At 37.1% G+C, this 14,295-nt stretch overlaps 3 protein-coding genes and 1 pseudogene across 5 annotated transcripts; 1 reads left to right on the top strand and 3 right to left on the bottom strand.

Moving 5' to 3' along the window:
• Positions 1–5,476: 5,476 nt before the first annotated feature.
• LOC109128104 (protein GLUTAMINE DUMPER 7 pseudogene) lies at positions 5,477–5,994 on the bottom strand (annotated as a pseudogene).
• A 760-nt stretch (positions 5,995–6,754) lies between these two features.
• LOC109128117 (uncharacterized) lies at positions 6,755–7,546 on the bottom strand. The gene is made up of 3 exons (XM_019233911.2): positions 7,408–7,546; positions 7,200–7,268; positions 6,755–7,087 (listed from the first exon to the last, which is right to left on the bottom strand). Exons 1-3 carry the CDS (start codon positions 7,462–7,464, stop codon positions 7,013–7,015), a joined length of 201 nt encoding a protein of 66 aa, XP_019089456.1. The 5' UTR covers positions 7,465–7,546; the 3' UTR covers positions 6,755–7,012.
• Positions 7,547–7,881: 335 nt separating this feature from the next.
• On the bottom strand, positions 7,882–9,890 carry LOC104732963 (pentatricopeptide repeat-containing protein At5g38730). The gene has a single exon (XM_010452571.3). The coding sequence runs from the start codon at positions 9,797–9,799 to the stop codon at positions 8,009–8,011; it is 1,791 nt and encodes a 596-aa protein (XP_010450873.1). The 5' UTR covers positions 9,800–9,890; the 3' UTR covers positions 7,882–8,008.
• A 287-nt stretch (positions 9,891–10,177) lies between these two features.
• LOC104732964 (uncharacterized) lies at positions 10,178–12,567 on the top strand. 3 transcript variants are annotated; one of them, XM_010452574.3, is made up of 8 exons: positions 10,178–10,324; positions 10,633–10,761; positions 10,855–11,010; positions 11,106–11,222; positions 11,497–11,625; positions 11,741–11,838; positions 11,932–12,145; positions 12,318–12,567. In XM_010452574.3, exons 1-8 carry the CDS (start codon positions 10,282–10,284, stop codon positions 12,401–12,403), a joined length of 972 nt encoding a protein of 323 aa, XP_010450876.1. In that variant the 5' UTR covers positions 10,178–10,281; the 3' UTR covers positions 12,404–12,567. The 3 variants fall into 3 exon arrangements, with proteins under 3 accessions (XP_010450876.1, XP_010450875.1, XP_010450874.1); XM_010452573.3 differs by having other exon boundaries at positions 10,624–10,761; XM_010452572.3 differs by having other exon boundaries at positions 10,203–10,324; positions 10,612–10,761.
• The last annotated feature ends 1,728 nt before the right edge of the window (positions 12,568–14,295 follow it).

Genomic DNA, 14,295 nt, shown 5'->3' with positions numbered 1-14,295 from the left:
CCTCTCAACACATTCACGAATGAAGTGAAATCTCTTGTGAATGTGTTTACTCTTGCCGTGAAAAATAGGGTTCCTTGTGAGTGTTATAGCTGCCTTGTTATCAACATACAACATGATCTGCTTGCTCTTCCAACCTGTAACTTCACTTAGGAGATCCTGAAGCCAAATCGCTTGCTTAGCTCCCTCTGTTGCAGCCATAAACTCAGCCTCACATGATGACATCGCAACAGTGTCCTGTTTCTGCGAACACCAAGTAACAGGGGTGCTTCCAAAGAAAAACACATGACCAGTTGTGTTCCTTCCATCATCCTGATCAACATTGTGACTACTGTCACTGAATCCGACAAGCTCCTTTGATCCTCCTCGCCTGTACTTCAGTCTGTATGAAGCTGTTCCTCTTAGATATCGCAAAATTTGCTTCATAAGTTCACCATGCGACTTGAGTGGACTCTGCATATACCTGCTAATAATTCCAACAGCAAACGCAAGGTCGGGGCGAGTGTGTACTAAATACCTTAGGCAACCAACAAATCTTCTATATCGAGTGGAATCAATCTCTGCTTCATCGAGAGATTTTGATACCTGCAGTCCGAACTCCATCGGTATCAAGGTCGGATTGCAGCTTTCTAATCCAGCCTCTACTAATATCCTTCTCGCATATCCTTCTTGTTTGATTGTAATTCCATCTTTCTCTTGTTTCACTTCAATACCAAGGTAATACGTAAGTTTACCAAGGTCTGTCATCTCAAACTTTGCAGACATACCTTTCTTGAAATCAATTATAGCCGAAAGATTGTTTCCAGTCACCAACAAATCATCGACATAAACTGCAACCAAGAGCAACTCACTATTATTTGATCTTCGATACACAGAAGCTTCCTTAACGCACCTTTTAAAACCCATCTCTTTCAAAATCTGATCCAGCTTTGTGTTCCAAGCTCTTGGAGCCTGTCGCAGGCCATACAAAGCTTTAGACAATTTATAAACTCTGTGTTCTTGATCCTTGATCTCGAAACCTTCAGGCTGATCTACATACACGTCTTCCTTTAATTCACCGTGTAAGAAGGCTGTCTTCACATCTAAGTGATGGATTTCCCATCCATCTGTTGCAGCTAAAGCAATCAAAAGTCGAATAGTCTCCAAACGTGCCACTAGAGCGAATGCTTCACAAAAGTCTACTCCACTCTCTTGCACATACTCTTTTGCCACAAGCCTGGCTTTGTGCTTACTCATAGATCCATCAGCATTCCTTTTAATCTTAAATACCCATTTAAGACCAATTACCTTCACTCCTCTTGGCCTATCAACAAGATTCCATGTCTTGTTTTTGTTGATGGACTCTATCTCCTCTCTGCACGCGATTCTCCACACTTGTTGATCTTTAGCTTCCTTGTAGTACCTCGGTTCATTGTTTATTAAGAAAAGAAGTGTCTCACTTTCGATTGTTGCTAGCATGACATAGTCTTCGAACCGTTTTGGCTTTTGAGTCTGACGTGTAGTCCTTCTTAAAGGCAGCTGCTGAATCTCTTGTATGACATCACCCTCATGATCGTCTACATTCTCTTGTGATGTAACACTCTCTGTTTCATCTCCCCCTGCATTCTCTGCATTGTTTTCAGTTACTACTGGTCCTTCTCCAATATCCTCTACTTCTCCCCATCGCATGTAAAACATACCAGGTTCCCTATTTGCATTATCTCTAGTCGTACTCCACGACCATTTGTCTTTCTCACTGAACACCACATCTCGGCTAACAGTGATTCTTCGAGTAGAGGGATCAAATAATCTATAAGCCTTCGATCCAGGCTCAATTCCAAGGTGTAATAGAGGCTTTGACCGATCATCAAGCTTCTTTAGAAGCGTATTGTCAACCTTTGCATACGCAACACAGCCAAACACTCTTAAGTGTTCTATATTAGGCTTCCTTCCTCGCAGACTCTCGTAGGGTGTCATATTGTCAAGAGCTTTCGTAGGCACCCTATTTATCAAATAAGTAGCATGACGGACTCCTTTTCCCCAAAGATAGTTTGGCACCTCCATACCTTTAAGAAGACTTCTTGTCATCTCCATTAAAGTCATGTTCCTCCTCTCAACCACACCATTCTGTTGAGGGGTGTATGGAGCTGTTAAATGTCTTGTGATTCCAACAGATTCACAAAAATCATTAAACTCTCCTGATGTAAACTCTCCCCCCCCCCCTGTCAGTTCTCAAAGTCTTGATAACCCTACCAAGATCCCTTTCTACTACATTCTTGAATCCTTTGAAGCTTCCAAAAGCTTCACTCTTCTCCTTAATCAAGATGGACCACATGTACCTTGAGTAGTCATCAATAATCACAAATATATACCTGTTATTTGCGAGAGTTGCAGGAGATATGGGACCACACAGGTCCGCATGTAGTAGTTCAAGTGGTTTGGAGATATGGGACCAAACTGAGTGGCTTTTGGGAATACGTGTCGAGTCTGCTTACCAACCAAACAAGATTGACATAGCAGCTTTTCATCTCTTACATCCGATAAGCCATGAACCATATTCTGCAGGTACATTGCCTTAATTGTCTTGAAACTTATGTGTCCTAACCTAGCATGCCACTTCCAGGTATTGTCATCAAGTCGAGATAGCAATGAGATCGGTCTCCCTATCTTGAGATTGATCTTGTAGAGACGATTAGCAGAACGCATGACTCTTACCAACAGTCTTTCGCTTGGATCATGTACCGTGAGATAGTCACGTCTCATACGGACATCACAACCTACCTCTGTTGCCTGTCCTAGACTCAGTATATTACTCTTGAGGTCAGGGATATAGTAAATATCAGACACAAGAATCTGTTCTCCATTCTTGCTTTCAAACAAAATCGATCCTTTCCCAACAATGTCTACACACAAACCATCTCCAAACTTTACTTGTCCTTTTATGTTCCTGTTAAGCTCTGAAAAATAAGTTTCTTGTCCTGTCATATGATTACTTGCCCCATTGTCTAGATACCACATGCCTTCTTCTCTGCTGTAGTTCTTAGGGATAAGCTTGTCTTCATTTAAAAACACAACTTCATGCATATACAGAGTTTGATCAGCCTTCTCTGTTTCTTCTGCTTCGACCTTGTTCGATTCTTGCTGTTTTTGTGTTTTCTCGGGACAAGAGGAGGCATAGTGACCAATCTTGTCACATCTAAAACAAGTTATTACCTTCTCTTTCTTTTCCTGAGTTTGGTTTTGATTTGTGTATCCATCAGTTCGATCCTGTCCATTGTATCTTCCCCTGCCTCGTCCTCTACCGTGACCTCTATAGCCACTGCCACCACGGCCACGACCTCTTCCTCTGAAGTTGTTAAAACTTTGATTATAGTTCGACTGTGTTTGATAGTCAGAACCCGTAAACAGCAACTTTCCTTGTGTGTCATCTTGTTTATCTTCTCCTTGTATTCTCTCCTCAAAGGCTTTGAGTCTACCAACAATCTCTTGGTAACTAGTAGTATTGAGATTCAATACTTGTTCTAGAGAGGCAACAAGATGAATAAACTTGTTCCTTGGCACACTGTTGAGTAATTTCTTTACCAGCCTGGGTTCATCGATCGGTTGTCCAAGTGATGTTGCCTGTGTTGCGATTTCAGATAGCTTTCCAGCAAAACTATCGACTTTCTCTGAGTCACTCATCCGTAGCTTCTCAAAGTCAGACATTAAAGTCTGTAATCGAGCTTCCTTAACACGGTCTGCTCCCATGTTTCTCGATTTAATTGATTCCCAAATATCTTTAGGTGAGGCAAGATCACCAACTTGAAAAATAAGCGACTCAGGGATTGACTGAAACAGCAGGGCTGTTGCAATATCTTTCTTATCTTCATCCGTAGAGCCTGGTTCAATGGTTTCCCAAACCTTTTGAATTCGGAGTATCACCTTCATCTTCATTGACCAAACTGTATAGTTTGAAGAGGTGAGTTGAGGACATTGAATCGAGACTGATTTCTCAACGTCCTTTTGTCGAGTATTCGTCGACAGTTCGCTCATGTTGAATCAAAAATCCGGTCCTTTGGATTGATTCAAACCAAGCTCTGATACCAAATAAAAGGAATAAAAGTAAGAACTTTCAAATATAAAGAACAACTTTCTTTATTAATGTGTTTAGAAAATATCCTCTCAAAACTAAACACTCCTAAAGCTCTCTCTCAAACTCATGGCTTATGTCACAACTCAACATAGCCTTTTATATGAAAACACAAATCCTAAACCTATTAGGAAAACACCAATATTTAGATTACTCCTAAATATTCCTTGAGCTTATCTTCTCTCTTATTCTTAACAGTCCATTGTAAGAATAACTTGGGCCTTAAGGTTCAAAGCTTATCCAACATCAAGTTCAAGAAAATGAGGAGCTTCATTGGGATTCAAGATGTAAGTGACAGTGGCTTCAATCTTATGGGGGAGAATGTTGGAGTAAGCTTGAAGTAGCTTAAAGTCCAAGCTAAGTATGTTTGAGAGATATTCAAATATACATATTTGAGTATAGGAGTTATCTAAATAAGTTATATTTCCTAATTGGTTTTGGAAAAGTGTCTTTGAGATTTTTATATATATAGAGCTACCAAGGTGTGGTAAGCCTTATGAGTTTTGGGAGAGAGTTTGAGAGATTGTGTTTAAGAGATTGAGAGAGACCAAAGTTTTGAGTTATTTTTTTTGGTGATGAATAAATAAAGAGAATTATTCTTTATTATAAGTCCTTAAACCATCCTTTTAAACTAGATTTATGTGGCTCGACAATCTTATCAGTAATAATGATGAAGTTGATGCGAGAAAATTGATAGTGATAGTGATATTAGATTGGTGAATTATGGTGGTAACTTGATGCTTTTGTGGGACCAAAATTTTCTTGCAAGTGAGTCTGAAGAGAAGAGGATGATTTGGTGTGCCGAGATCACGCTTGACAAACGCAACAATCACGAGATTTGGGGCAAGGTCGAGTTGTTTGACTCTGTGCTTACAGTCCCTAAAGCTTATGAATTTGTGTGTGCTACTGCTGCTACTGTTTGATAAATGAATCCGGAGAGAGGTTATGTATGAAGAGAAGATAATTTTTGGTGTGCTGAGATGAAGAGATTTGGGGCAAGGTTGAGTGGTTTGATTTTTTGCTTACAGTCCTTGAAGCTTATCAATTCGTGTGTGCTATTGCTTCTACTGTTTGATATATGACTCATGAGACAGGTTATGTTTTGTCGCCTTTTTTTTATGGTATTGTCACATTTTTTATGTATTCTGCTGATTTCTTATTTAAACTCGATTAATTCGGCTTTAGATGATAAATATTTGTTGTTATTTAGATGATCCTTTATGTTTATGTATTGACAATTGTTTTCTCTTATAAATGTTCATAATCATCTAAAAGGATTCTGTTAAAAAAATAGCGGTGCTTAGCTGTCATATAAATATCGGCTCTCATTCCAATATGTTCAAAGGAGGATCATCTAAATAACAACAAATGTTTATCATCTAAAGCCGAACTAATCGAGTTTAAATAAGAAATCAGCAGAATACTAGTGAAGGAATACATAAATAGTGGCGTCCTGTGCATCGAACCCGATTAACAAGCATAACAAAAGAAACACAAAACACTAATCTAGTGATTTTAAACTTTATCATTTGAGACAATATCAGTCATGCATTGATCTTAGTTGGCTTAGCCAAGAAGGTAGGGTTATCATTACCAGCCATTATAACAACAATCTTTGGTTCCATATCTAATGGCTTCAACACTTGCTTCTTTCCTTGTTTCTCTTGCTCTTCGATGCAAGAATTCGAAGCGTTTTGCTTGTGGTAGCAAGCATAAGCCATAGCGATCAATGAAACTGCCAAGAGCCCAAACATTACGCCCCACGCACAAATCTTAGAGAGAACAGGAGAGTGCAAGTTCTCTAGCCCGGAGTTAACTGGGACCATTGAATTGCTATCCAGACTCATTTCCTCGTTGATAGCTTGAAATCTGATCTTCCCTGCCTATTTCACCACTTTATGCTTCTCGAGTTTGTGGGCTTTATTTATAATTATAAATATAAATAAAGTGAAAGGTTTTGCACAGTATTTTTAGATGCCAAGTTGCCTTCTGAGTTTTAGTCCTAAAAGGATTTATTCTTTCTTGAACACTTGAGAAATTCTTGTCTCGCTTTTCTTATCAACCTTATGTCCTTTGTGTTTGTGAAGATAATATTTTCTTATTCTTATTATCTTATAATCAGTTTATCAAAAAAAAAAACATATTTTCTTATTATATATCGATGTGAATTGATATTGATTCTATCGAGTTTTTGTACAAGACATAAAATTACGGTAGTTTTCTTGTTATATAAGTGACGAAAATAATTTTTCTAACTTCGTCTTAATTTGCAAAGTGTAAATTTTTGTTTTTGTACAATTAGAGCCAAAACTATTTTTTTTTTTTTGGTACAATCACAGAAAAAGAAAAAAGAGCTAACCAAAACTAAGTCATAAATCAAATTGTCACCCGCAAAAAATTAGGCCGGTTCTGATTGTAACGAAAGCAAAATTTTAAAAACCACAAGAAATTTTGTTTTGGTATAATCAGAGTCGGCATGGAGTTTTACAGATGACAATTCGGTTTATTTTGGTTTCAGTTAGTTTTTTTCGTTGTAATTTAACTTTCTTGATTTTAAAAAAAAATTGTAACTAATTTAGTTTGGTTAATTTTGATAAAATTTTGGGGTGGTTTGATTTCAGGCAAGCAAATTAACTAAAAATTGCATAATTAATTAAATAATGTTTCAATTTATATGCTATTTTATGAAAGAAATCCAAAAATGAGAAAGGATCACAAAGAATACATGATCATGAGATTAAAAAAAAAAACAGAAGCAAAATCCATTACAAGTAGCAATAAATATTTTTTTAAAAACAACAGTCTGAATAATCAAACTATTAAACCTAATCTTTAGGTTCAAAAAATGAATTATTGTTTTTATTCGTCAAAAAAAAGTTGCATCATGGAAATGGAATGATACTGTCTTCATTTGTTAATGCCGGTGGCATTCTTCACTGATTCGGTAGCTCCTTGTGCCTTCTCCTTGATCTGCTGGCCCGTCTGTATGAAACAATTTAATTCCAAGTTATTATTTACATAAGAATACTTACTTAATATTTTTATTTAGGTGGGATCTATTCTAATTCATGAATACTAGATGGATTTTACAAACCTCTTGGAGGGACTCCTTGGCAGATTGGGCAGCGTTGCTAGCCTTGTCCATCATGGTGCTAGCCTTCTCCTGAACACCAGTTTATAACAAATAATTATATTATCATGCATGTTAAATTTTTTTTTTTTTTTTTTTCACTTGAAGAGATCCCTATTAATTATGGATCAGCTCTTGTGATAATATTATAGTTGAAGTAATTTAGGATTACCTGAGTTTGACCTTTGGCCTGGCCGGCTTGGAAGCTAATGTTCTGGTTGCTTGACATTTTCAAATAGCTTGGTTAAGAGAAAGATAAGTTTTGTTTTCAAATTAAAGTGAGATTGTAGGATTTGAATTGAGTGAAGTGTTTCCTCCAAAGGTTCCATTGTTTATATAGCTCCCATGAAGCTTTCATTTTCTGACACTTGTCATTAAAGAGTTGGTATTATGAGGTGTTCCGGATCAAGTGGAGATTAGAATGACTTAATCCGTATTTAGTTCAGATCAGAGTTATATGGGATATTTTTAGCTCGATTGACTCATTCTAATGATTGTTATGATCTCGTCTCTTTAGTTTTGGTACTGTTTTTTGATTTGATTAATTCAGCTTTATTATTACAAGGATTGCATCTTTTTAGGATTTGAAGTTTGAATCCAATTAAAATTGCTCAGAGGAAACTCAAACCCTCTTGAAAGCATTAGGTGAGAAAATGATTCTTCATAAAAATCTGATATGTCACCTACAAGGTCAAGAGACTCCAAAGTCTAACCAAGTATTTCAACATTGACATGATCAGTACTGAGCTTATACAGGCACTCACTAGTTAACTTCACAAGACCTCACTTCTATTCATTTCTTGTAAAATACTCTTCGATATAAGACATCTATCACCTACGTGACTCCAAAAGAACTTCAAAACATCTTCATCACCAGCGTAAGAGGCACTGATGGATTTATACAGTTTCAAGTTTACCATCAACCGTCGATTATACATTGTATCGAACAAAGCAGAAGCTTCAGTGACATTCCCTGTTCTCCAATACGCATAAGCCATGCTAGTGTATATTACGCTATCTCCCACTAAACCCTTCTTTTCCATTGACTCGAATAACACTTTGGCGTAATTCACTTGTTCTAACTTACAAAGCCTTCTTATTAATCCTCTGTATAGAGCAACATCAGGACAAAGACCTCTTTTCTCAAACTCCTCTGGGAATTTTACGGTTTCTTCTTGCTTGTTCTGGTTGTAAAATCCATCAACGAGCCAAGAATAGGCTGAATATCCTGGAGACAAGCCTTTCTCTAGCATAGAGAACAGTTCCTCCTTTGCATTGTCCAGTTCCAGCACTTTACAAAACCCGTGAACCAATGCTTTGTATGAATACATGTCAAGTCTTAGCCCCGATTCAATCATCTTCTTCTTTACCTTCACAGCAGATACCATGTCCCCGATTTTGCAATATGCGTTGATCAAAGTATTGCAAGTGATATTATCAGGTTCTATCTTTTTCCCACTCATCTCACTCAAAAACCTGTTAGATTCTCGTATTCTTCCATCTTCACATAACTTACGTAGAATCGAGTTATAGGTCACGACTCCAGGAGTAAACCCTCTTGACTCCATCACCTCACGTAACCTCAAAGCTTCATCTATATCATTCATTCTACAATACCCATCAATCAAAGTAGTATAAGTAACATGGTTCGCAGTAACAACTCCTTTGATCTCCCGAAACAGCCTTGTCGCTTCCCTCATTCTACCTTCTCTACTAAACCCATGTATGAGTGAGTTATAAGTGACGATATCAGGAGCAACCCCACTTCTCTCCATCCTATCTTGCACAGATAAAGCCTCATAATGCATACCCTTTTTGCAGTACACCGAGATCAACGTGTTGTAGGTAAAAAGATCAGGAAACACACCTTTTTCTTCCATCTCACTCAAAAATTTCTCAGCTTTCTCAGGATCTCCGGATTTAGAACAAGCATGAACCAATACATTATACACATGAATGTTAGCCACAACACCTAACTTAACCATCTTCTTGAAAACTTTCCAAACTGTATCAGTCAATCTCTCTTTAACCAGACTATTCAGTAACACAGTACAAGCTTGCAAATGAGGCTTCAATCCACAACTCCTAATCTGCTCAAACACCTCAATAGAATCACTGACCATCCCGGATTTAGCATAATATATAATCAACCAGCTAAAAACGTGAGATAAAACTTCTGGGTCTTCTGAAACACCTCCAAGTAAAGATCTCAAAACAAGTGGAGATGACAAAAGCTCTCTCTGAGACAATTTATCGAGCAGTTGGTGTGCAGTTTTGAAATGCTTGTGTTTCGTTAAAATCAAAATCATTCTCCAAGATGATTGTAAACTATGCTTACAACTTGGTAACGAATCAGTCCAGGTATAAAAACTCCATGAAAGAGAAGGTCCGCCGTAACCAGAATACAAAGAAAGCTCTGAGATTACCTGAGTGATGATCGCTGATTTCAATAACCCAGAATCAACTTTGTGTTTCAGAACATTTTTCCAGTTTCCTTTCAACACAGCTCCACAGATGCTTTGTGCAATCAAGGCTTCTCCATTTGCAGACAACAAATTCACCATTGTTGTTTTGTTGCTCAGGTGTTGCAGCAACAGAGATGATTCATGTGCAGCAACGAGTTTGAGAAGCCGTAAACCGTTTCAAATTTCTCCATTAGTAGAACCAGACCGGATTATTTACCAATAGTGAGTAAACAACCGAATTTAAAACCGGAACTGAGTCGATTGTGTTGTAATAACCGGGTATGGACCGGTTTATGATAAATACGTTTTGGAAACCGAATCGAATCTTTCGGATCAAAATAATTCGAAACCAAACCGAGTTCATAAATTTAATTACCGAACCGAATCGAATGTAACTGAATCAAACCGAGAACGGACCGGGTTATGAGAAATACGTATATGTCCTCCCGTCTTGCTGCTATTAACGACTTTACCCTTGTATCTGCTTCAGTTCAAAACCTCACAAAACCCTAATTTTAATATCGTCGTGCCCTGACTTAATCCCAATTTTTCCGATAGCGTCGACGCCGATAGAAAAGAAGATGAAAGAGACGCGAAAGCTGAAAAAGAGTAATCCTCACCAAGGTAGGATTTAATTTTCTCGCTTTTGTTTGTTTCTTTCATGCTTAATTGGGTTTCACGATTTTTGAATTGATTTGTGAGGTAAGACCTTATAAGAGTTTGCACTGTATTGTATTTGTGTTGATGAGTGTTTTATGTGTACTAAGATTTGTGTTCTTAGAGTTAGCGTAATTGATTTCGAAACTTTGAGAGCTTTAATTTGGAATGACATTGAACTCAATTACAAAGGGTTTAATCTTTGTGCAGCTGAAGTTAGTTGCTTTTGTAAATTTTTGTTTGTCTAATTGAAGTGACGGGTAAAGTCAATGCAGAAGAGACTGATGGGAAGAGAGTTGGAAAAAAAATTCAGAGGAAGAAGAAAGTGAAAGTGAGCAATGTCGACTTAAGCGAGGATCCTCAGGCTACAGAGCTCCAAGGTGCTCAGACTACAGAGCTCCAAGGTGAATGTTTTGGCTTTGATGGCATTAGATATTCTTAGTGTTATAAGATGTGTTGTGGTGTTGAATTTAGTACCTTTTATTATTGGCTTACAGCTATTTCAAGTGAGAAACTCAAAACAAAGAAGAAGAAGAAGATTCAGAAGAGTAAGGAAATAGATAGCTCTCCAGCTGATGGGAAGGTCAGTGGGAAGATGAAGAAGAGAAAAGAGAAAGAAGGCAATGTTGATATAAGCGAACCAAATCTGGAAGGTGAATTTTAATTTATTTTTGGCAGAGCAATCTGAATTTACTACCCAGTTATTAGGTTCTGGTATTGAGTTTAGTATCTTTGGTTCTTGTTACAGCTATTCCAACTGAGAAAGTCAAAGTAAAGAAGGGAAAATTGAACAAGACAAAGAAGAAAAGGAAGGCCGAGGAAATAAGTAGCGCTTCAGTCGAAGATGATCATCTGAAAAGAGAAGGTGAGTAGTTCAGGCTTGTCTAATCATATGTAGTTAACTCATTCATTTGCATGAAGAACCTTAGCTAGTTTCAAGTCTTTGTGTAATATATTCTTTTAGCAGTATGTGAACTTTACTGTCTATCTAACTCTATCATATGATATTAATGTGAGATTTATATGAATATTATTTGTGTTTGGCATGGCCGTCGTGGAACTGAAATAAGTAACCGGTAGTACAGAGCTGCTTGGTGCTGTCATCGTTTTTCTAATAAAGTAAGTCGTTTTTTTTGTAGGCAAGTCTAAGAAATCGAAGAAGAACAAAAAGATTGACATTACCTCTACGAAAGAGAACAAAATTGAAGAGGAGGAAGATGTTTATGAAATTTCTTCAGGCGATGAGGATTGCACAAGGGGAATGAAAAGTATGAATGATTGCTGTTTCTTCCATTAGTTAGCTGGATATTAGTCAGATAAGCCTGAACACTCTTGAATCTGTTTCTGCCTTAACTTGATAAGTCCTCTTTCAAACTACTGCAGAGTGGGTTACTGATTACTATGAGAGTAGACCTGGTTTAGACGAGCTGCAAAAGAGAATCGATGACTTTATGACTGCTCACGAAGAGCGCCTTGAACAGGTTCTTCTTTCCGTCCTATATTTTTGAGCGTACATGTCTGTTATCTAAGTGAGTACACTGTTTTTGTCTAATGCTGTCATATGTGTTGAACAGGAGAAAAAAGATAGAGAAGCTAAAGCTGCAGAAGGTGGATGGACTGTGGTCGTGCATCACAAAGGAAGGAAAAAGACAACCGAAACTGAAACTGGAACAGCCGTTGGATCTTTCTCGCAGGCTGCGGTGGAGGATAAGATTGCTAAGAAGAAACAGAGTGAGCCCGTCGCTCATGGTTTCTACCGTTTCCAAAGGCGAGAAGCACAACGCAACGGTAAGTCTTGGCTTTTTCTATATCCAAGGCTTCAAACTTGGTTTTGTGTCAGTTTCGGTTTGGCTCCAATCAGATTTTATACGCACCCCTAGTTACAAGTGGCCCTTTGATCTGTCTGCCCTTATTCTGATAGATTTATTCTTGGTTTTGTGTGTTTCTTGTTTGTTGACAGAAATCTTGGCGCTTCAGAGTAAGTTTGAGCAAGACAAGAAGAGAATACAACAACTTCGAGCTGCTCGTAGGTTTAAGCCTTTCTAAGAAACAAGAAAAAAAGATAACCCACATGGAACAACATGAGTATTTTTTTTGAATGTGGGTTTAGCCTCATGAAACTCAGGAGCAATATTATGAATGTGTTTTATGATCAAATTTTGTAATTGACAATTTCAGGCTGATAAACAAAAAAGAAATATTTTTTTCCTTTCCCTTGGAAGATTAGATTGGATCAACTTATGAAATCGCGTTCAAAAATGTCAGGATTAACAAAAAAAGAGAAATACGAAAATACTGAATGTTGTAGTGTACAATAATGATGGAGGCAACATAGTTTGATATTTTGTACAGAAACAAGGATTTTAATCAAATCTTTGACCCATAATTTTTTTTTTTTAATTGGTAAATGATATTTTACTCTTCAATTTCCTTTAATTTTAAAAGGACTATTTTGCCCCTCATTAATTAAATTGATAAAGCTAAAAAATCACAAAATTGAGTTTCTGGTCATCAAATTCAGGTTCGATTGGTTTTGAATACAAACACAAACCATTATACTAGGTTTGAATCTTACGAATATGTTACAATTTTATTATATATATAATATTAGATACAAACGCAAATCCGATTTTCTGATTAATTGCTAGACCCTCCCTGACTAACGCCTAACGATTTTTAAAATAGAAATATTAACTCATTTCTCAATCGCCGGAACCTTCTTATACTTATTGTTTGCCGACTTTTCAAAATACATCATTGGAGACCAGCGTAGTTCACTTTAGTGATGATGGAGAAAGAATTATCGAATATGAAAAGGCACGATCACCTTGGCCCTTGTCTATCGCCTCAGAGACAAACGGTTCGCAATGGTGTTTTGTTTGGTTCAAATGTAAAATTTGTTATTAAAATACATAAAATAATAAGATTGATGTACATTTTGATATTTAAATATATTAAAATTGTCATAAATACCACTAAAATAATTTTTTCTAAAAATACTATTTATAGTTTTATTTTTTAATATTATTAAAACATATACTTTTTCTCAAAAATACCACAAAACTAAATTTTCAACATTTAAAAAATAAACCATATATCCTTAATACTAAATTTTACCTCCTCTAAATTATACCGTAAATGTAAAATAGTTTACCCAATCAAAGAAAATCCATGCAGCATACCTTTTTCGACTGCACCTTTGCTCATGAGGTTTGGTATTTCTTCCCTTCTAAACCCATGTTGTTTCTCCTATTTTGTTTGAGGATGGACTTAAATGGATGACGTCACTATTACTGACATCACACCTCCATGTTCATCTTTGTCCCTTTTTTTATTTCATTTCTTTACATTACCAAACTACGTAACCATTACCTTGGTAGCCTTCAATATCCAAGATAATTTCTTTTTTTCTGAAAAAATGTGAATATCATATTAAAATATGTAGGGTTTGGTTATACAAAAGATTAACCTATAGAATGTAACCTTGCCAAAAAAAATAAAAACAAGGGTTACAAAATAGAGTGTTGGTGTCAACAACACAGAGTTAGCGGATCCACAGAACCATAAGATTCCTGCAAAAACTTTCGGTTTTGTCTCACAATAACGGTATTCCGGACTTCCCTATCAATATCGTTGAAAAGTGTCAATGGGGGAAGGAGAGAGCCATTATGCACCATGTTGTTTCGCTGTTTCCAGAGGAGGTAGACCGTAGCTTAAACAACGATCTTGCGAAGGATGGTAGGAGCCTGGTCTGATGTCATCATCATCCACGCTAGGAAAGAGTCCCACGAGATGAAGATATAGGGTTGTAGACGAAGTCTCAGTTGGACAAACCTCCAAATCTACGAGCTGTATCCACACCAGAGGAGCAGGTGGTCCCTGGTTTCTTCAAAGTCTGCACATAACCGCAAGAGGAGGGGGATCTGCAATCCCCAAGA

This window comes from Camelina sativa, chromosome 12, assembly GCF_030686135.1.
Source record: "Camelina sativa cultivar CO46 ecotype springtype chromosome 12, ASM3068613v1".
Taxonomy (NCBI): domain Eukaryota; kingdom Viridiplantae; phylum Streptophyta; class Magnoliopsida; order Brassicales; family Brassicaceae; genus Camelina; species Camelina sativa.
The sequence above is the reverse complement of the archived record's forward strand: the minus strand, read 5'-3'. Positions and strand labels throughout refer to the sequence as shown.

Excerpts from the sequence above, each read along its gene's own strand:
- LOC104732964 (XM_010452572.3), top strand. The coding sequence starts at position 10,282 with ATGAAAGAGACGCGAAAGCTGAAAAAGAGTAATCCTCACCAAG. Across the intron at positions 11,011-11,105 it reads AAGCGAACCAAATCTGGAAG|CTATTCCAACTGAGAAAGTC; the intron begins GTGAATTTTAAT and ends TTCTTGTTACAG. Across the intron at positions 11,223-11,496 it reads TGATCATCTGAAAAGAGAAG|GCAAGTCTAAGAAATCGAAG; the intron begins GTGAGTAGTTCA and ends TTTTTTTTGTAG.
- LOC104732963 (XM_010452571.3), bottom strand. The coding sequence starts at position 9,799 with ATGGTGAATTTGTTGTCTGCAAATGGAGAAGCCTTGATTGCACAAAGC.
- LOC109128117 (XM_019233911.2), bottom strand. The coding sequence starts at position 7,464 with ATGTCAAGCAACCAGAACATTAGCTTCCAAGCCGGCCAGGCCAAAGGT. Across the intron at positions 7,269-7,407 it reads AGGCCAAAGGTCAAACTCAG|GAGAAGGCTAGCACCATGAT; the intron begins GTAATCCTAAAT and ends ACTGGTGTTCAG. Across the intron at positions 7,088-7,199 it reads CCAAGGAGTCCCTCCAAGAG|ACGGGCCAGCAGATCAAGGA; the intron begins GTTTGTAAAATC and ends TGTTTCATACAG.